The sequence below is a fragment of the Chionomys nivalis genome, chromosome 14 (assembly GCF_950005125.1).
Source record: "Chionomys nivalis chromosome 14, mChiNiv1.1, whole genome shotgun sequence".
Classification (NCBI taxonomy): Eukaryota; Metazoa; Chordata; class Mammalia; order Rodentia; family Cricetidae; genus Chionomys; species Chionomys nivalis.
Genome location: NC_080099.1, coordinates 48,261,874 through 48,285,243, shown reverse-complemented (window position 1 = coordinate 48,285,243; position 23,370 = coordinate 48,261,874). Strand labels below are relative to the sequence as shown.

Here is a 23,370-nt window from a genome sequence, read left to right as displayed (position 1 = left end):
AATAATCTCAGCAATGGCCGGGCGGTGGTGGCGCACGCCTTTAATCCCAGAACTTGGGAGGCAGAGGCAGGCGGATCTCTGTGAGTTCGAGACCAACCTGGTCTACAAGAGCTAGTTCCAGGACAGGCTCCAAAACCACAGAGAAACCCTGTCTCGAAAAACCAAAAAAAAAAAATAATAATAATAATAATAATAATAATAATCTCAGCAATGGGTTAATCCATTGATCAGTTTATAACCCAATAGACTGCTAGAAGGCGGGGCCTATTTGGAGGAAGTAGGTCATTGAGGTGGCCTTCCAAGTGAATATGTACAACATATGTGGACTGAGACCTGACTGTCTCCTCTCTCCCTTCTTCCTGACCCTCACCCTCTTTTGCAAGCATGAGATCATCAGTCTCTCCCACCACACACTCCCACTGCCGTGAGGTTCTACCTCACCAGGGACCCAATACAATGGACCCAGCTAACCTTCAGCTGCAGTCTCTGAAGCTGTAAACCAAAAAACACCTGTCCTCTAGCTTAGAGGCCTCTATGAGCAGAGGCTCTTTTTCTGAAAAGCTCCAAAGAAATCCCATAGACAGACAAGATTCCGTTACTACATGTGGCTCAAAGCATAAAGATCGGGTATACCTTCTCCAAACTTTCTCCAACATCAAAAAGGCTTGGATAGTGTGTATCTCACTTCACAGAGGAAGAAACATTCGTCATAAAAACATAACTAAATGTGCAGACCCCTGGGACATTTTATAATGAAATTTTACTTTATTATTCAATTTTTCTTCATAATTCCTCTCTCAGGAACAAAGTAATAAGAAAATAATTTCCCAAGATTAATAAGACTAAGGACTAGAAATGTCAACTAATCTACAGGCTACACAAGATCCAGGCCTAGAACGGGTTCCAGACTCTCCACCTGGTCAGTACAGGGCTGACTGTAGACAAGGAGGAACGGAACACTTCACTATTTAATTTGAAATTCCAAGCCTTGAGGAAAACTCAGATCTGCCTTTTCCTAGCCATGTGGTCTCTGAGGCTTTTTTTGTTTGTTTCTTTTTAGAGATCTCTGCAGCCCCCGTTAATCCTCGCTATTACAGTGTACCCCTTCTTACAGTATGCTATTTCTCTCTGGTTTCAAATAATGGGCATGAAGTACGAGAGCCCCCACTTCCACGCCTCTTCACACTCTGGCACAGGCAGCGTCTCTATTCTGGTTGGCAAAGCCACCGTCCTTGAGCATCACAGTGAAGGAGAGGGAAATAACAGGGAAAGTTGCTTGGCTTCAGATAGAAGATTTGCTGCTTATGGGTCCTTAGCTTAATGACTTCCCCAGGGGAGGGCTCCGGTTTCTCTCCTATAATTGAGGACATGATACCTCTTTGGTGGGCCGCTGTGCAGATCAAATCAGCAGTGCCTGGGAAAGCACCTGACACCAAGGAGGAGTTCTTGAGAACTGGGTCTTTTCCCTGCTTCATGAAATTCGAGCGTTCCTATGGTTCAATCCTACAGAGAGGATGCCTGCGTCTCAGGCCTCCTATGAAGTTCATGCAATTCATTCTTTTAAGGAGCTTAACAACAGTTAACAGGGAAGGCTAATTTTCAAGGGACTCTAATAAGGAGATATCAATATGTAACAAAATACTTAATCAAAGATTTAATCAGTCTCCATTTCAGATCTCGGGTCTTTCAAAATAAAAACAAGAGAATCAAAACTTCAGACTTCAGCTCAGCCTTCTTCCCAATTTAATTTTGAAATATGATTATCTCACATCATTTAAAATCTTTGATTTTTCTCCCCTTCTTAAACCATAACTAGTTTTCCCTAAAAGATGAAGAATCACCCTGGCATTCTGCAAGCCCTAAGACAGAAAAGAGAAAGACTAGAAAACTGTCCTCCTCTTCTTACACACACAAGAGTCCCTGCAAACCACACACACACACACACACACTCATATATGCATGCACACATATACACGCATAAACACACAATCATACACATGCACACACACACATACACATGCACATGCACACACACACATACACATGCACACACACACGTATCCACATTCACACACTGCAGTCTGGGACACAGCTCCTTTGCCACTTTATCTCACATCCTGCAGGAGGTGATGATTACTGTGCTCCAGAACTATTTCATTTTGGGGTATCTCTAGATTACTTTAACAAAGAGGCAAGCATGTGATACGGGTTAAAAGAATGTTAGCTTGCCAACTCTTATCACAAAGCAGTCTGCATTAGTGACCACGCAGCAATCAGAGACCTGTCCTGCCTGACCTCTGACCAGACAGATGAAATGCCTCTCTCCCACAAGTGGCATGAAGTTATTGCTCCTTACACACAAATAAATAGATTTTGGTTTCATTAAGATTTGCCAGGCAGTTAATATTAGTCATGAAATCAGAGCAGATTTAGCAGAACATTCAATTCTGCAAAGGTTACCTTTAATTGCTTTCTTGGGAAAAAATTGTATTTAATATGCAAAATCCAGTAAGAATAATTTCTAATAATAATTCCCAGTAGCCACAGTATTTGCATTTCAATAAACTTGAGAAATCAGGTATGGTTATATTTGCAGAAGCCAACTAATTCCAGCATATGTTAAACAGCATGATTATAATTTTAATCATCTAAACACTAAGAAAACAGATGTCTTCCCATTAGCTGCAGACCGTTGACAAGGAGACAGATTTTCTCTGTAGCCTTGGCAATACCATGATTAGGAAAACAGCACAAATACTGGGTGTTGCCTGTTCTTCTCGGTGTAAAAGTTATACTATCTTCTTAAATATTTCATAATTCTATTCTCGTCTAAGGAAGAACTCTGAAAAACTGAAGGCTAAATATTTACACATTGAAAAAAACCTTCATACAAAATCAAAAGTGCCTAGAATAAATATCACTTTTCTTCTTGTCATCAAATGAGCAAACACTATGCTAGATGCCTATTCACTGCAAACACTATGCTAGATACCTACTCACTGCAAACACTATGCTAGATACCTATTCACTGCAAACACTGGGTATCTGCTGCTGGTCACCCTTAATGGCTGTCTCTTGTCTTAGATTTAAGACTTCCAAGTGGGTCACTAAAAGAGAGGAATTAAAACCTGGCACACTGCAGTCCTGCGGGCATGACTTTTTCAATCTCCTGTGCAAGCGCTTCATCCAGTGATGTCCCTAGTCAGCTGACAGAGTAGTCTCCCATCTCCTCGGCAGCATTTCTGCACCCTGCTTGGCTTCACTAAGCCTTGAAACCTGCTTCTCTGCCTAAGAAGTACTGCATCTCTTTGACAGCACAGTGGTTTGGGCTGAGTCTGTACATCTGCGGTCCTAACAGCGTTCCTGAAACATCACAGCTCTCCACTGAACAGAAGGAACTGAAACAAATGTTTCTTCAAAATCCAGGGTTCACTCCCACTTTTAATACAAGTGTTAGAAAGAGTTAGGCAACTGGCTGCACGAAGGTCAAATTTTCTCTCCATGGGCTGAGTCTGTCTAATAGTCAAGAGCGCACCGGCCAGAAAGTCATGGATCTCACGGCACTGCTTCCTAGCTAGGCTATGTGGAAAGTCCCTTGGCATCCCTAAGCCTCAGTTTCTTCAATGACGATAACATCACAGACAACTGTGATGGTTAACTGAAGCAATAGAAAGTATCAAACAATAAAGACAAAATGCCCAACAAAGTTGATACAGAGTAAGCATTGCTATAAGCAGGTTTATGCATATGTAAGTTATATATGTAAAAGCATGTTTGATGTAGAATATTAATTGTTCAATATGGGATCAACCAAATATTCTAACATCACAACCAGTTAGTTATACTCCAGAATATCTGCTTTGTTCCATAATCACAGAACATAATTGGAAATAACTGATAATTACAGCAAAATGAAATCCTGAATATAACAAATTCTACTGTGCTCTAAAAGCCCATACCTTTATATAGCTAATGGAGAGGCTAGATGCATTTAAAACTGGAAAGCCATTTCTGTCAAGAAAGATTTATTTACAGTACATTGGCATTGCTGGCAGCGGGAGAGGGAGACCCACAGATGTGTAGGTAACTGAATTAATACCTTGTCAACATGCTCAAGTCCCAGGATGTGGGGGAGGGGAGACGCCACTTACCTGGGCCGATGCTTAGAACTTAGGGACCCGAATTTGCTGAGTTTTCTTGACAGTGAATTCGACTCTGTTTCTGGCATTCTAGTTAATTTTTAAAAGAAAACCAAAGACTTTTAAATACAAATATTTATATAACATTTGAGCACAGAGCTATACAAAAAAAACTATTTAGTAGAGATAGCTAAAATATTTTACTTATTCTACATACTAGGAGGAAATAACAGTCAGCTATTATTTTAAAGATGTATTTTTACTCTCTCTCTCTTTCTTTCTCTGTGTGTGTGTGTGTGTGTGTGCCCATGTGAGTGCAGGTGCTCATGGAGGCCAGAAGAGGGTGTCACATACCCTGGATATGGAGTTAAAGATGGTTGTGAGCTGCCTGACATGAGTTCTGGGAACTGAACTTGAGCTCTCTGCTAGGACAGCAGACTCACTGGACAACTGAACCATCTGTACAGTCCAATCACCATACCCAGTTACTTTAAGCTAAGTCTGAACCCTAACTCCCTCATATTTCTTATGTTCTCTAGGAAACGGTAATGGTAATGTATTCTTCCTTATGTCATCCTGGGAATTTGTCACCGTTCTGATTTACTTGTATGAAGGTTGAATGGCAGCCAATCACATCATACATAGTGCTGGTTCACTCTTTACATGTTCCAGCATTTCCCATTTCAGGGTACTTCCAACAGACACCACCATGGCGAGATCGTGGGCCCAGTGTCACTGGCTGTGGGGAAAGTCTTGGCCATCTGGGTCACCTCTTTCCCCTAACAGACCAGCAAAAACTGTACAAAGGGATTTTCTTTTCTTTTGAGACTAGGCCTCACTATGTAGCCCTGGCTGGCCTGGAACTAGCTACATAGATCAGGTTGGCCTGGAACTCATGGAGATCTGCTTGCCTCTGCCTCCCATTCTGGGATTAAAGGCAGCATGTACCTGGTAGGATTAACAGTCATTTTGTAATACCCAATGTAAACTGTATGGGAATAAGGGGAAGAATTCAATCTCGAGTCAATAAACAATTGAAGTCAGTTTTGTTGTTTTGTTTTGATCTTTACGACAAAAAGACATGAAACAATAAAAAAAAAGTGTACCTACAGAGCTGAGTGTGATAGCACATGCCTGTCCCGGCACATGGGAGGCGGAGGCAGGAGGATTACTCAGCTCCACTGAGGTACCTTACAGGCACTTTAACTACTGTATGTTCACAGAGAAACACCAAATTTCCACCCCATCACATAGCTGCTAGGTAATTCTGTGCTTTTTCCACAAAACTTTAACAATTATCCCTGAATTGTTCTTACAGCGTGAGCAAAGAATATCAGTACATATGTAGATTACCACACGTGTGTATATATGTGCATATCAATCTGAACGTGAGTACATATGTAGATTACCACACGTGTGTATATATGTGCATATCAGTCTAAACGTAAGTACATATGTAAATGTACCACACGTGTGTATATATGTACATATCAATCTGAACACAAGTACATATGTAGATTACCACACACGTGTATATGTGTGCATATCAATCTGAACACAAGTACATATGTAGATTACCACACATGTGTATATATGTGCATATCAATCTGAACACAAGTACATATGTAGATTACCACACGTGTGTATATATGTGCATATCAATCTGAACACAAGTACATATGTAGATGTACCACACGTGTGTATATATGTGCATATCAGTCTGAACGTGAGTCCATATGTAGATTACCACACGTGTGTATATATGTGTATATCAGTCTGAATGTGAGTACATATGTAGATTACCACACGTGTGTATATATGTGCATATCAATCTGAACACAAGTACATATGTAGATTACCACATACATGTGTGTATATGTGCATATCAATCTGAATGTAAGTACATATGTAGATGTACCACATGCATATATATGTACATATCAATCCGAACGTAAGTACATATGTAGATGTACCACACGCACATATATGTACATATCAATCTGAACGTAAGTACATGTGTAGATATACCACACATGTGTGTATATATGTGCATATCAATCTGAACGTAAGTACATATGTAGATGTACCACACATGTATGCATATATATGCATATCAATCTGAACGTAAGTACATATGTAGATGTACCACACATGTGTGTATATATGTGCATTAACGCAACCAAGAGGATGAGGAGCTGAACAAATCAAAGAAATATTTCTCAATAGTTGTCATGAACATGGAACGGCACCTTCGTTGACTGTACCAGGGACAAAGCACTCTGTCGACATACCTAAAAAATGTATGATGCTCCACACTGCACTTCCAGAGGTGTTTGCAGGCAGTTTTGCTTCGAGCTTCGAAGAAGAACGAGGTTTCATTACACTGCGAGAGACGGGGAGAGAACACCGGTTACTGGCTGTGACGCTCTCAGGAGGGCAGCCCTCCTCAAGGGAGCCGAAATCCGGAAGAGCAGAGGCTAACACTGAAAGAAAAGCTATTTTTGGAAGACTGCATTAAAAATTACTTTCCACTGTCTACAATTATGAAACATAACTTCTATTTAAATCTCGGTGCCATCCTTCTATGTGGTCTCATGACTACGGATCATCCAGACCGTGGACTGGGAACCCTGCAAGTCTGCTCGTTATACGTGGTCACTGCATACAGAAAACACCGCTTGCGGAATTCACTCCTAACAAAGACAGGGATGCCCATACGTACAGTCCTTAACTCTACTGCTTTCAGAGACGGAGAAAGCATACTTAAATTCTGTCTGGAGCATCTCAGGAGAAGCAGTGAGGGGGCTGCCTCCAATACACTGAACTATTAGGTGCATAAAATTAAGTTCTATGGTAGATCCAGTGTGCATGCAATAGGCATAAAGAAATTTAATGGCCATTTTGATCTAGTGGTTATCTGATATATAAGAAACTAAGAACCCATTAAAGGTAACTCTAGTGTGTGTGTGTGTGTGTGTGTGTGTGTGTGTGTGAAATGTTATTTTCAATGACCAAATAGAAAATAAAGCAAAACAAAATAAGCATGAGAAGCTCTATGAAGTTAGACATTGATAATTTAGCTTCAAATTTAAAAATCAAATGCTAGCCTTAAACGCAGCAATTATTGTGGAATGAGTTTCCTGTGAACTCATAACACAATGTTGGCAGTGCGCAGGAGTAATTGGACTATCTGTCCACCATTTAACATGGACACGTGAGGTTCCTCCCAAGCCCAACCAGAATAACACTGTCTAACTTAGGAGTGTATTTGTAAAATGTGGGACAGAGCAAAAGAATGGCCACACGTTCACGCCGCAGCAAAACCAGCCCACTACCAAAATCTTAGGAGGTGAAGGAAGAAACGGAGGGAGATTCTCAGGGATTCAGTTTAGGTGTTCCTGTGAGTAGACGGCAAGCAGGAAAAACTAGAGATAATGACAGTAAGGTCGGGCCAACATATTAAAAGGAAACATCCACAGAATGCCAAACGGGCCAGTAAGCACAGAGGAGCCCCAAGCAAAAGAGAGGTCACATCTCCTGGCGCAGCACTGTCTCCCGAGAATGCCTAAGATGGTCAGAAGAGAGGGCAGGGGTTAAAGCGGAATCACAGGACAACGCTCGTGAGGTGGGTCAAAGTGAGCCAGGAGACAAGGGTGTCAGCTAGGCTGGGGAGAGAGAGCACATGTCTCAAAGGCCACAGAAAGGCCAAGGGGGTTCCAAAGGCAGTTTCTGCTTTCCGTAGCAAGACTATCTGGCGACCTCTGTACAAGACTCTAACAAGAGATGAGGGAGAAGTTCAGTGACTTCAGAACCCTTTTTTCCTGACAGCGAAAGAAACTGAGGCTGGAGAGGAGCGGAGACGGGGCAGGGTAAGAAAGCTCAGGCTCCCATGAGGAGACAAGAGTGCCAAGAGGGCAAGCTCTCTCCTTCCAGGTTTCTTCTCAAAAGCACAGGCGACCCAAGATGAACTCACAGTAACAATTCAATCCCCCTCACTGCCACTGCCCCCACTTCCCCTCTCCAGACCTGGTCACCATTGGATTGTCCTCACTACAATGCCCAGGTCACTTTTCAAAGTTTGCCTGTGAGCGTGTCCTGCAGGGTAAGTCACTAAGGAAACGCGAATGCCGGGGCAGGCGGCCTCTCCCTATGCCACACATGGGGACAGGCCATCTCCCCGCCCTTCTCAACAAGGGGAGCCCAGATGTGACAGTACACACTGGGCCTCGCCATGGATGCCAAACAGGAGCTGAAGCCAGTCTCTAGCACATTCACATCTCAGCAGAAACATCCACCAAGAAGATATATATGTACCTGAGTCAAATTCTCAAAAATGTTAAATACACAGAACCTGTATTTCTATAAGCACAGAGGAAATTTAAAATTATCCAGTCTTTAAACTCCGTCGTCTCCTCATTTCAAAATTTCCTCAGATTGCTTTCCACTTCATCCTCCACATGTCTGTATTATTTTGCTTTTCTTATTGAAAGCTGGTTAAAGAGTATCTAATTTTTTCCCCAGTTCTCACTCCCTCCCCTCCTCCCACTTCCCCCAACTACCCCGGGGTATCTAATTCTTAATATGTATTTTAATCTATCATCACTTAATGAAAGATAAAAGTTACTTCAAATCCAACTGGAACTTGGGTTTTCTCGAGTTTTCTTGGGCACAGACAGAGGGGCAGGGGAGTCTCCCACAGGCCTCCTAATTACTCCTGCCGTGAACGAACACAAGTATGAACTCATTCCCCCTGTGCAGAAGGCTTCAGAGAAGCCGCCTGTTTTCTGTGGCGTTGCTGACAGCGTGAGTCAAATAGCAAAGGAAGATTAATGCTAAGCCGGGAGCCAGGTACTCTGAGGAAATTCTGTGGACTTCTGTCACATGCTGCTGGCACCAAGGAACTGACAGAGCACTTGGGGACCATTTCTAAACAGATGTGGCCACGCACACATTTCCACTCCGCCCACGAGGCAGCTTATCTGAAGACCGAGAGCCATCCCGACTAACAGCTAAAAACCCCTGCCCAGCATCCAAAGCATGCTGCGTTACTCAGACACCTTCAGAGCTTTGGTCATTCACGCACCAAGCCATGCTGCTGTCTGGATCCGTCCTTTTTGGTTGATGAGTTAACTAAGCTTAGGTCGTTTGTATCTAAGACAGAATGTGGACAACACTGTCCCTTGGGTCTCTAAGGAGACTCAATGGAGCAAATCCTTGATTGCATTATTAGAACTCAGAAATATTATTATCCGCAAATGCCCAGCTGGGTACCTTTCCTCTCCTTGGTCTCTCTGCTCATCTTTGCTGCTGTCTCTCTTGGACAGCCTAAAGTGGGGGAGGGAGGGGACTGTTTGCTTCTGCTCCTTGCTGTCACTCTTGACCGAATCATGGAAGTGGTTTACACTGCCAAGGCACGGCTGGGCTGCTTAAGGCATCTTGGGCCACTCCATTTCCCGTGTCTCTCAAGCCTGTGCTCTTGACACAAGAGTCTGTGTTACACAGTCCTGTGTTCAACCGGCTTCTCCTTGTTTCTATGGAGACAGTCACAGGTGGGGGTCCCGCCTTTCCTCAGCCCCCTGGAATTATAGGAATGAGCACTTTCACAACCCTACAAACACTTCCCACATCCACAGTCACCAGATGTAACTCAAGATGTATGGGGGGGGGGGGACAACAGATCGTGGGGAAAGGCGGAGGACCTGACACCAATCCCTGGAACCCACATGATGGAAGGAGAGAAGAGACCCCCACAGCTGTCCTCTGACCTCCACGTGTGTCTCTCCAGTACATACACAAACACTCACAGATACAATTCCATAAATACATGTAACTGTGAAAAGATACACTGCACGGGCCACTGGCAAGCAAAAAGAGATCCGTGTTTCTAAAGATGGTAAGATAAAGCCATTCTGCAAATACCTGAAGGCCTGTGGCAGAGGCGCTTCCTACCCAGGCCTCACTGGAGAGCCAGGAGAGGCTCGAGAGAAACGTAACATTTGAAATCTGTAGGTATTTTTGCATTCGATCTAAACACGAGTTTGAACTCTTAAACTTACTTTAGGCCTGAAGAGAGAAACGAAAAGAAGAAGAAACATGATAACAATCGACTGAAATACTTCCTTCTCTGCTGCTCAGAAAGCAAAGGCAAACAGTGAAATTAGAAAACAGACCTGCTCTTCAGATGGAAACTCACACTAGAGACACAGAATGTTAAGTAGATGCGGGAATTTCATGTTTCAGATGGCGAGACTGGCTGGGTGCTGTTTGAAGCGCTGAATTATGCTGGCGTACCTGAGACGCTGGGTTTCTCTCAACGGCTTTCATCATCTTTCATTACTCTTTCCTCAAGTTCAAACCTGATTTTTTAAAATGCCGCTTTTGTTATTACTTGAAAAGGGGAGTTGGAAAGAAATGTTAAAACCCTGAGTAGACCTCACCTTGTTCTCCCAAGATAAGTTTCCATAACAACCCCCCTAAAAGGGCAATTCTCACAATGCTAGTGCCTTAAGGTATTTACATACAGAAGTCTATGGGATGCCAAGTAAGTGTGGGGCATGCTGGGTAATCACACGCGGTTTGAGGTGGTTATGTGCACTGTCAATGTTCACTAGGCAAGGTACTGGGGTGTTTATCTAGTTAATTTAGACAAAGAACTGTCTGTGTCTTAAGAAAATATATTTTACATCCCCCAGTATCAAAAAATATAAATACAAATGCCCCTCTATACGCATGCAGCATGTATAGTATGCACGTAAGCTCACGTCAGCTCAAACACTTTTGTGATGTACAGCATGGCTTTGTTTGGTTTGGGTGTTTGTTGTTAATTGGTTTTTGGTCTCACTATGTCACCCTGCTTGACATTTCTCCAGAAAGGACTAAAGCAAGGGCTGGGGAGACAGTTGAGTGGGCAACATGCTTGCCACACAGGACGAGGGCCTGGGAACTGTTACTAGGAAACAGCCTAACAACACGGCTGTGCTTGTTGGCATGAAGGTATAGGTATCTGGGAAAATGTTCTGAGCTTCTAATGGATCAATTCCTTCATTCATATTTAATGGTAGTTGACAGTCTTCACTCTAAAACCTGATCCTTTTGAAAAAATGGCGTAATCTATTTTAATCATGGAGAACGTTGACAAATGAATTAAAAGATGAGGCAGAGGCAGAACCGTGGGCTTACAGATGTAGCCTACCCTGCAGCCTGGCCCAGGCTACCCAAAGGCAAGAGTGGCCGGTACAAGGTGATCTCATAGGGGTTACAGCAGAGGCCCAGGGCCAAGACAGCTCCAATTGAGAAGCACAGACCGGGTGCTCATCTGCGAGCGTTGGGCTAGGCACTTTCAGCTCCCGAGGCTTCTACAGGTAGACAGTCTATACCCCCATCTGTCCCCACCCCAACCCCTCAGTGCTGGCGAGGGACACAGGTGAGACAGTAACACTGAGCTGTGCAAAGCCAGCTGTACGTGGGAGCCTGAGCTCACATGTTACCCAGCCACAACTCCAGCAGTTCATTCTGAGATCAGAAAACTCAAAACAAAAATGCTACATGGCAGCAAGGTCCAAATATTACTGAGGTCCACACTTCATAATCTATATTTCAGGGACTTTCATACCGTGGGTAGAAATGCAGAATTGTCTTCCTCTCAGCTGGGGAGGAACATACAGAAATGCCAAACAAAAACCCACATACGCGCTTACCCTTTGGCTGAACAAGCCTACTCCAAAAAACAGATGACACACATCCGAACCCCAAACACACAGATGGACAGTTACGGAGTGAAGGAACACAAAGTATTTCAAAGGGGGATACCTAAACATTCGGCACAAACAGTGGGCTGTGCACACTGTGGGACTCGCACCCACGGGAGTCTGTAAGAATGCGGGGAAAGGTGAGGCTCAGTACAGGAGAGCCCATGAAGCACACACAAGGCCGTGGACTCCACCCCAGCACCACAAAAGAAAAAAAAAAAAACTAGAAAGTTCCTGGTGAACTGATACAGAGTTATTCCTGGATGAAAAATAAGGAGAAACATACAAATGCTTTTGTACCATGCTACCTTCTAGTTAAGGAAGAGTAATCCACGTACACACACACTCTCACACACATGCTTTTCTTTAAACAAACAAACAAACAAACCATGGGGAAAGCAGTGAAACTCAATAGCTTCAAAGAAGCTAAGAAACAACCTAAAAGAGTTCGGGAATTTGTGATGTGCCTCCACGGGTATCTTTTTGTAGTTGGAAGAATGTTAGTCTTCTGCATATTTAAAACATAGACTTAAACAAGCAGGAATGTAAGGCAGAGGGAACCATAACTGGAAATAAATAAACCTAATTAGATTTTGAGGGTATATACAACCACAGCAGTGAAGAAGGAAGAAAGGAATGAAGGGGGAGGGGAGGAGCCAAGTAAACTGTGAACAGAAGACAGTATAGGTCCTTGATTCACACATATGGGTAAAGAATTGTAATTTCAGTGTTTTGACTGAAACTATTTGATATGTACTTGAGGATTGAGCAAACGACTAAATGTGTAGTTACTGGAAACAAAGGTTCTCGTGGCCAAAGAAAGGACATAAAACATGAAATGGGAAAGGCAAGAGAGAGACCTGGATGAAGCAAACTCATAATTTCTACACTATAAATGAACGTTCATACACTTAAATTCACATGTACATTTGTATACCTTTGCATTTCATGTGGGTGTATTTGGGACAGTGTTTGTGTATTTACATGCAAAGATTCTCTACTTGTGTCCACTGTAAAGCTTGGGAAAGTCACTGAGGAGTTGATAATCACCTTCTAGGCAAGACCTGGACCATCGCCCACTGCTAGGAACCAGCGACCTTTAGAGATGTGCAGATACTAAGCTAGGGACAAAAGAGATACAAGCTGCATCTAAACATCAGAGCACACTAAAGGAAAACAGTACCACAATGACGATGGGACAAGGATGATGGAAACAGGTCCAAGGAGCACGGAGGTCAGGCTGGGGTCAAATCTAGGAATTCTTGACCATCAAAACCTCTAGCTGGACTGTATCATAATCATTGAGGGGGAAAAGGTTAGTAAGTCTATGTCAAAAACAGACGAATAAATGAAAGGGAGAGAGGGTAGGGCTCTTGCCTACAGTGGAATACAGGGGTCTGTAGATAAATATGAAGGGGAATGAGAGAACTAGAGAACCAAAATTTCCCATCATTATCGTAAAAGACTAGATTGGGTAAAAGTGCCGAGTGAATGCTAAATACACAGGAAAATCCTGACAAGGAAAGAAGTGCTTGTGCTAATTTACTGTGTCTCCCTGTAGACTACTTACTGTCTAGCTTGGGGGATGGGTACCCACAATAGGAATTAGACATTGAAGAAATTAGGTGATACCACAGCCAGCAGCTCAGACTTCAGAGACAAGGGCCAGGGGATGGTCACCATGTGCCTCCGCAGTGACACCACGAGACAGACACCACCTCACCACTGTGACTACAGAACCGGGAATGCATGATACACTCTAACCACAACCCACCAGAAAAGCATGGAAGGAAGCCTCAACTATAGTAGGGTAAGGTTGTGTTTAAACATCCGGGTCATAAAAGACAAAGGAATGCTAGGAAAACACTCCAGACTGAAGGGTGCTAGCCAGAGTCTATGACATGGTGGAGACACAAGAGCATGGGGGATATTTTCAGGTCATGCAACAAGATAAGAGGATTTACAGCAAATTGGCAGCAGTGATATGTTTTACGCGCAAGGACTGCCATATTATGTAAACCAACCTGCTGGGTTGACCGACAGTGACCAACCACTCCTGGCCACCATCACTTCCTGTGGACACTCCCCAAAGCTCTCCCAGGTTCTGCCAGTAGGTCTAATTATTCCCGGCTGCGTTGCCAGGAACCCTTCAGCCTCGCATCCTGTGACACTAAGCTTAGCTGAGTTTAGTATCATGATGCATTGTACATGCAAGTACTCCAGGTATCGTTTACAAATATGCTTCCTATAGGCCAGGCCCCAGGCTTGGTGTTGGGGATTGCACCCTCTCACTGGGGAAAGCAAGAGATTGGTTTAGCATTGCTTTGAGTTCAGTTCTCAGCGGCCATGTCAGACGGCTCACACCTTCTGTAACTCCAGCTCCATGGAGATCCAGTGCCCTCTTCTGCACCTCACCAACAGCTGCACTCGAGTGTGCACATACACACATACAACCATACACAAACACAGGCATTCAAAATAAAATGCAAAACCATTCAGAAACAGAAAGAAAGCATGCCAGTGGGAGGTGGCACACGCCTTTAATCCCAGAACTCAGGAGGCAAAGGCAGGCGAATCTCTGAGAGTTTGAGACCAGCCTGGCCTACAAAGTGGGTTCCAGGACAGGCTGATACAAAGAGAAACCTTGCCTTGAAAAGCATACATTTGCAGTAACAATAATAAGAAACAGTAAAACACATGGAAATAGAACTTACAAAACTCCAAGCAGGCATATACATATAAATATAACAAGAAGGCAAATCTTCATGGTACAAAAAGCACACACATGCTGAGCATGGTGCCTTGTCTATCATTCCAGCACTTCAGAAGCAGAGTGATCCCAAGACGAAATGGCTGACAGAGTAAGACTCTATCTCAAAATCAACTAAAAATAAAAAGATGTACACAACCATACAGAGATAATATCTCTATGTATGCACATATAAACACATAATACATTTACACTAATGAGGCAAAAAAAATCAATAAGCAGTCATACCAAACTGTTAATAATAATTACCTCTAAACTCTGAGGTAATGGGAAATGCTGATTTTCTTCTTTGCATTATACTTTACATACTGTCTACCATTGTTATGTGAAACCTTTCTTTATTCAGAGTTTATAATTCCTGTGAGGTGCAATTTAAGCCACAGTGCACTTTGAAGCGTATGCCACACATGAAAGTATCTCTGAACTTGGCCTCAAAGCACCAAGCACATGCGTGGAGTTAAGTCTCTTTAACCAGACCAGTCGACCAGAAAACCAGCAGACTAAGCATTTCAGCCATTTCTCAAGCTGAATGAGATTACTGTTCCAGGTGATGGATTTTAAGGGGCATTTTAATTCAATCTGTGATTAAAGTTAGGCCTCCATAATAATCAATTTAATTCTACCATTATGCAAATCACTGAGTCACAGAGAAGAACCCTGATGGAGGGGGGGGGAGCTCTGCAAGCAAGAACACTCAGGAAATAGAATGTTTTGGTTAAATTAATGTGCCTATTTAATAACAAATTTAGGACGAGGCATGGTGTTGAACACCTGAGATCCCATCACTTGGGAAGAAGAGGTGGGCAATCAGGACTTCGAGGTTATAGCCAGCCTGGGCTATAAAAAGGAAAGGATCTGCAGTCACTGACCAGCTTCGGCACCTAATTTAAAGGTCACTTATAACTATAGGCGGTCAGGACCCAGGACAGTGGGAATGGGACTTCTCAGGCTCCTCCCAACATCCACTCTGTCTCAGAGCCGGGAAGGGACCCAGGCTGAGGAGAACGCCTAGGAACCAGCTGCTATCTGGAGGTGGTGCCACAGAGAGTGCCACTGGGGAGCCATGCAATGTCATCAACAATGCTGCCCTTAGCTGAAAGTTCCGGGTACTGGCGACCTTACCATTTCCTCTCCTGAGACAAGAGAAGAAACGGTAAAGCAGAGAGAAGAAAGGGAACTCACAAAAAGAACCTAGGCCTAAGGGGAGGGATGTCCTAAACAGCAGGGACACTTCCATGGGGGTCCACCACCATGCCAGCACCTTTGCCAAGCGTCATGGGATTCTTGGCATTAAATCACGTGAACCCCGTGGCAAGACAGGGAGAAAATTGCAAAATCCGACTAACTAGCTTTTCTACTTCTCAAATCTACTCATACCTTAGTGAATGTTTTAAGATTGACATATCTAATTAGGAGTTTAAAAACAAAATTAATTTCAATCCTCTGCCCCCCCCCCAAAAAAAAAGAACTATACGATTAAGAGCTTGTATGTGACTTTGGGACTACCACTGTCTGAGAAGTCGAGACTCTCATTCTCACAAGTTCAAATTCACCTCGAAACCCGATTTCAATTGTATCAATAATAACAGCCCATTTTTTTTCTCCCTAGAGGAAGAACAGACAGCATCAGAGTTTGGGTCTTTGAACATCTCAAAAGTCAGTTTATCAGCCACTTCACAGATGTTACAGAAGACTCTCTAAACAGGAGACCCTCTGCTAAAAACCATGTTCCCAACCCGTGGGGATGCTATGCTGTGCCGACAGCTCCTCAAGTGGCCACAGAAGCACTGGTTTGCACCTAAAATCTTTCTAGCACCAAAAGAAAAAAAAAGGTCAATTCAAAGCTTGCTGTGCCCCAGCACTTTGGGAGGCTGAGGCAGGAGGACCACTGTGAGTTCAAGCCTGTGCTGGGCTACACAGCAAGTAAGAGGCCAAATAAGAAACACACGCCTTTAATCCCAGCACTTGGGAGGCAGAGGCAGGTGGATCTCTGGGAGTTCGAGGCCAGCCTGGTCTAGAAGAGCTAGTTCCAGGACAGGAACCAAAAAAGCTACGGAGAAACCCTGTCTCGAAAATCAAAAAAAAAAAAAAAAAAGAAAGAAAGAAACATACCACATCCTTTCTTAAAAAGAATTATGAAGAGTCAAAGAAGCCAGTTCACTTCCACACTGGGCTTCACTGTGTGTGCAGAGAATAGGAGACAGAGGAATGGTTCCTCCTATAGCTCTATTTGTCCTGCACGGGCTGCACTAGCAGCAGAAAAGGCAGCATGACCTTCACAGGCAGATCAAAAGGGATCGTTCTCACCCTCGCCATCTTTGACCAGCTTCTCAAAGCTACATCGAAGGCATGAAAGCATAGCCAGGCACAGACACTGCACCTACTGCCAAACACTGCCAGGGTGCCCAGCCCTCGACTCCCAGTCTCCCTTGAAAGCGTCCAGAATTTCTACCCAGTTTATGTGTCGCGCTCAGCAGGTTAAGAACAGATGTGTGGTACCCAGCGGAGCAAAACAAAGACACACTTCTGCAGTTCCACGCAGTCCACACCTTTGAGATTAAATAAGTCCCACCTTCGCAGGCAGGACAGAAACGACATTTTCCCCCATTCCCACTTCCCTTTCTCGTCCACGAGAAATGTGTGTGTGACATGGTTAGCCTGGTTCCACATGGCTGCAGCTAAGGAAAGGGTGGTAACTTCACGATGCCTTTTAAGTTACTAATGAGCAGGCAAGACCTGCTCTTCACAGGAGAGCTATGTGCCCACGAAAACTTACATCTTTCCCCAGGACTCTGAGTTCAAACTGGGTCTCCTTGAAGTGCACCTTTGTAATCCGGGGCCTGAAAAACAAAGCAGACAGCACTGGGGTTGTTTTTTTTTTTTTCCAGAACTTTTCAGAATTCAGAAGGGCATCCAGCAGGAAAAGATTGAGCAATACAGGTTCTTTTATGTACTGTTGAGGACACTGCAGAACAACCCTGCATGTCCTCTGCTCTGGACATCATCCCTATGTTTCTCCACAAGTACACAACAAGCATGGAATCCCCGTTCCCTGAGGGTACCACAGTTCCCCAATCCCTCCATTCCTTCCCCAGTTAGAGCTAAAACTCCAGTAAGTTCTGGATCCATGGGCCACCAGCACACATGAAGATGGGTGGGAAATCCTACTATATAGCTTCCATGGACAAGAGAGTCCAGAGCAACCACAAATGAAATTACATTGAAGATACATACATTTACAACCACTTTCATCCAGTTACCTATTCACTACCGAAAGACCCATTGGCACACGAGTTCCCAAACCCGATGTACACAGTACACAACTTTAACTCGCCCCCAAGCTATACTTACCAGAAATACTTCCCCACTTGCTTTTTATTCTTATAGACAACAACACCCACTGGAGTTAATCCTAAGAAATACTCAGACTTGTTTTCTCCCTGGAAAACAAAAAGAAGCAAACACATATATGCTGTGGGATAATGGTTTTGTAAACTGTAAAGATCTGTCATTCGTATTCGATTAATAAAATGATGACTGGTCAGTAGCCAGGCAGGAAGTATAGGTGGAGCAACCAGACTAGAAGAATTCTAAGAAGAGGAAAGGCAGAGATGCAGCCACCAGCCAGATATAGAGGAAGCCAAATGAGAATGCCTCATTGAGAAAAGGTACCAAGTCACATGGCTAATCATAAACAAGAATTATGGGTTAATTTAAATTGTAAGAGCTAGTTAATAATAAGCCTGAGCTAAGAGGCCAAACAGCTTATAATTAATATAAGCCTCTGTGTGTTTCTTTGGGACTGAACAGATACAGGACTGGGCAGGACAGAAACTTCCATCTATACATATATTCCCAGGACCATTGACTTATTCATAAAGAAGATCATAGTAAAACTATAATTGGCCATACAAATATATTTGTTAGAATGGTTATATAATTAACAACAAGTATATAACTAAGATATAATTAAAATTGGACTCAAGTTTTTGAAAGACATCAAACAAAAAAACCGCTAAACTGTAATTTGATGCTCTGCCCCACCCCCAATCTTAGGAAAACTTTTCTTAGCATCAATCTATGCTTCTGACTTCAGTTCATCAAAGAAGCACGGAATGACAACCAGTTCAAGGCTGCATATGCAATGGTGCTTATACCCAGGTGGAATCACCATGCACCTTAAAATACTGATGAGGACGAGCCACCAAATCAGTTACCCAGAATCTCCAGTGACGAAGGCCGGGTGTCAGAACACACGGGGCTTCAAATAATTCCGCAGCCATAGCCTGAGACCCGCTGGCTTCTACTACTGGTGCTTTCAAGTGATTTGTCTTGTTTCTCTCTCTACTGTGGACAGAGCTGAGCCCAGTTTACCAGTATCACAAGTCTCATGAGAAATTTTAGGCAGCTGCCTACAGACAGAGACTTCGATTTCCTGAGGTCTACCATGGTCCTTCCCACTTCCACTTGTAACTTTAAGACCACTCAAAAACTGAGAAGTGCAATCCCTTCTCATAAATCCTGGAGAACATTCATTTTCCAGGCTGTGACAAACCTCAAAAAACAGGGCCCTGAAATGACAGAGCCACAGGCCGGGTGGGTACCAGGAACATGCACAGAGCTGTCTGCTGAACGGCCTGCAAGCAGAAGACAACGGCTCTGGAAAAACCGCGTTGTTGCCAGCCTCCACCTTTAGAGGGATGGAGGACCTATCAGATCTGGGCCATTCCCCATAGATCCTCACCAGTGCCTTCCAAAGCCAGAAGACCTGATTAGGAACTAAGATAGGCATTATAGAATCAAAGCATTTTGCAGAAGCCTCTATACATTTCCAAGGGGGGTGTATTTTTTAAACACTCCCAAACCTACCAAGAGGCCAACAGAGGAGAAGACAACGACTTCATGGAGTTTTAAAGATACCTTCCTTCCTTCTCTACTTCCTTCTTTCATTTCTTACTACATGGTCCAATCTGGTCTCAAATGTGAGACTGTCTGGCCTCCCCTGGAGACTACAGTGCTGAGATTACAGGACCGTTCTACCCAGATCTTAGAGGCAGCATTCCATCCTCTAATGAGACCAGAATCTATTATCAGGGAACTTTTAGATCCTCCGAGTCTGTAACTTCCATTATCACACTGAATGTGTACTCATGGGTGCTGCTCACTGTAAAAGTAATATGAACCAGGAACAATAGCAGAAGCATGGAATCCCAGAACTCCTCAGGTACAGACAAGAAGAGTTCAAACCAGTCTGGGCTACACAGGAAGACCCTGCCTGACTGACTGAATGAGTAAGAAGTTTGGTTTCTTGTCTCAGACAACACCAGTGAGCTAAAGACACGCTACAAAATGAATGCAGGAGTGGAAATATGGAAGAGGTAATCAAAGAGAAAGGTCTGAGAGGGCAGGGCCTGGCTCTAGACCGCTCATGCAGATCTGATGCATGCTCGCTGTCAACAGCTGGCAGTTTCCATAGCTACTGAAGGAAACTAGCAGACGTGTCTATCCATACAATACTCTCCTGTTGACAGGACACTGTCCACTCAGCCTGGACCCACCAGCCACTGCACCAGGACGGTTCCCCAACACCCACTTCACCTGGCCAAGAGCTTTATGTTTTTCTGCCACAAAAATCTATTTTTAGAAAATCCTCCTGTTTTCTGTCTTGCATCAATTATAGACCGATTTTAAACTGCTTTGGCATTTAGCTAAGCCCGTTGGAACTCTTATCCAGATTGTGTTTGCAAGCCCAGTTAATTGTTTTCTACATGTGGAAATACAATCACAGACTTTTATGCAAAACTCATTAGGGTTTAATCCAGGTTAGAGTGGCTTCGAGTTCGAGGACCACAGGAGGAAGTATCATCTGCTTGCTTAAACAAGAGGCTGGTGACTTCCCTCAGGGAGTTCCTCCGACTTTTCAACAAAAATGTCATCAGCTTAAAATATTTTGTGTTAATTAAATGTTACCCACATAGACAGGATGGAGGTCAACGCCGTACATCTCCAGGGATTTGGCAGTCCTCAAGTAATTCAGCTCGGCTTCAGAAGGAGCCTGACCCCTGCACCCAGAATAAAAACAAAGACGTTTTAACTCATAGCTACCCCACTTAGAGAGAGAAGGACACTTCACTGTGCTTATTAGGAAAACAAGGAAGGTTCTGCAGTAATGCAAAAGCTAAGGCTTAAAAAAGAACGAAGAAGAAGAAGAAGAAGAAGAAGAAGAAGAAGAAGAAGAAGAAGAAGAAGAAGAAGAAGAAGAAGAAGAAGAAGAAGAAGAGGTGGAGGAGGAGGAGAAAGAGGAGGAGGAGGAAGAAGAGGAGGAAGAGGAGGAGGAAGAGGATGAAGAGGAAGAAGAAGGAAAGGAAGGAAGCAAGGAAGGAAGGAAGCTAGGAAGGAAGGAGGGAGGGAAGGAAGGACAAGCTAAGGCTTTATCCTCAAAGAAGAATTTGGCCTTTTGGGTGACAAGAAGTTAATATTTATATTAAGTTAATTTCATTTACCAAACCTATTTCTGCTCATTATGGTCTATTCCCAAATTCTCACTATGTATTAAAAACTCTCAGTTTCAAAAGCTCCCAAGGAGATCATTGAGAATATAAGCATTCAAATTAAAAAGCAGTCACTTCCCGAGGAGCAAAATGTCACCACGCACCAGCACCAGCAGCTGTGCGTCAGAAGCAACAGGAGCTGGCACCACACCAGGCAAGGAGCGGAAGGCCCCGCTAGCCAGCAGGGGTCGTGCCAACAGCTCCTGGGCACAGGTGCAGTGTGGAAACACATTAGCCCCACGCAGGAGCCGTGACGTGCTTGTCACTTCATCACTGTACAGAAATCTTCCTAAGGCCTTCAGTGGTGGCAGCATCCAGTGAACATCATTTGCTCTTAATGAGGGTGAGCATCTGCCAGAAATCTCCGTGGATGAATGGGGGGTGGGGTAGTGTGTGGGGGCTGATGGCTCACAAAAGATAAAAGCTGCTAAGAATGTCTAAAACTTGAGAGTCCTCTCTGATGCACTCCATCACTTCAGGCACTCACTACGCGGTCAGATGAAAGACTGGAAGAGTGTTCTTCATAAACTGGTCAGAAGAAAACTATCAAGTTTTGATCATGCTTTACTCCTAGAAAAAGATAACTGGCTGCACTATCACATAAAACACGTAAGGGCCTTTATCCAAAGCCCTATAATTTCAAAATATAGCTGTTCTTTGAAACGCCTAATAGAATTAGCATTCGCAGACCGCGCCAATCACGCTGCCCTTTATAATGTGTAACAAGCTCGCTCTTGTTAGCATCCACTTCAGCCAAGCCTTAAAATGAAGGATTTTATTTTCAGGCCACAGAGCATCCTGGGTGCATGCTAATCCAAGATGGAGAGCTGGCCCCCTCTGACTCCTGTTCAGCAATCGACTTCTGCCTCTACTCACTGAGGCAGAGCCATTCAGCAAACAATTTGGATGAGCAGATTAATTCTACATTTTTTTCTTAACTATAATAGATCTGAAACCAAGTATATTCAAAGGGAAATGTTATATAAGAAGCCAAAAAGGCAAAGTTAATCAGTATAGAGGATTTAACCAAAATAAGTATAATTAAATTATAACTTCAGTGCTCTGGGCTATTAACTGCAAATCTTCCCAGAGGAGCATGGGAACTCTCGAGGTGCATCATGGCTGGCACGATGACTGGGGGAGCTCCATGCCACTGTCCTCATGAGCATGGACTCGTTGCTATGGCCTCGACAGGATTTTTTGCTTCTAATTCTAAAGATTTACCTGCTTACCACAGGGCAAATCTGAAATGCACAAAGGCATGTTTAGCTATTTTCCTATAGTTAAAAGTAGTGTTTATACATTATAGGATTTCACAAGATAGTAGGGATGGGGAAAAAAGTACCAAACCCAGCTCCTATGGAATGACTCTGCTTATGTAAAACCACAATACAAAAATCTATACAAAACCAATTTTCTCTCTGGAAATCATACAGAGAGGTCAGAGGTCATTAACCAAAACTGTGGTATCTTTAGGTACTGGGTTTACCGTCGCCTTTGTATTATTAAGATAGCGACATTTTCGATGAGCATTTATTCTTGTAAAAGAAGCAAAGGAAACGAGCGTTGGGGCACAGGCGAACTCATCACTGGAAGCACTTATGACCATCTCAGCTGACTGATGCTGACGGCTGACACAACATGAAACATGATCCTACATTAGAGTCTTGTGAATCCGTTCGATGGCTTCTTCTAGCTCCTCCTTCTGGTCAGGAACAAAGCGGTACTCCGACACATACCCTGCAGTGTGCTTATAGGGGTCGTGGTCTCCAAGTTCAGCTGGAAAACAGGTGGAATTTTATTCATACAGTTTTTCTCCTAACAGTCACAGGTAAGGGTATTTTAGGGAAATGCTTCTAAAAATAAAGGAATGGAATTTTCCTATCACACTGAAATATTTTTTCATCAAATGCCTTATCAATTTATTGATGTAGCTAATTACTAAATAACTTTGCTAAAACATTACTAAAAAAAAAAAAAACTTCACCAAAGACGTGTGTGTGGTATAAACAAATCAGGATTTAGAAAACAAAAGTCTACAGTTTTGCTTTCCCACAGAGCCTATCATCATTTTATTTCAATTATTCTTATCAGTATATATGAAATACAATGAATATGCACATTTTGAACAATCAAGTTACTAGAGATTAGGGCATGTATTC

General features: G+C 43.4%; 1 protein-coding gene across 3 annotated transcripts in view; it reads right to left on the bottom strand.

The window, feature by feature from the left end:
- The window catches only part of Epb41l4a (erythrocyte membrane protein band 4.1 like 4A), a 191,569-nt gene that overhangs the window by 55,506 nt on the left and 112,693 nt on the right, over window positions 1-23,370 (bottom strand). For all 3 annotated transcript variants that reach the window (XM_057788695.1, XM_057788698.1, XM_057788696.1), the window contains 6 exons: window positions 22,867-22,987; window positions 20,632-20,719; window positions 18,009-18,097; window positions 17,434-17,497; window positions 6,431-6,522; window positions 4,152-4,229 (listed from right to left, as the gene is read on the bottom strand). In XM_057788695.1, the coding sequence (XP_057644678.1) occupies window positions 4,152-4,229; window positions 6,431-6,522; window positions 17,434-17,497; window positions 18,009-18,097; window positions 20,632-20,719; window positions 22,867-22,987 (532 nt within the window). The remainder of the gene's footprint in view (window positions 1-4,151; window positions 4,230-6,430; window positions 6,523-17,433; window positions 17,498-18,008; window positions 18,098-20,631; window positions 20,720-22,866; window positions 22,988-23,370) is intronic.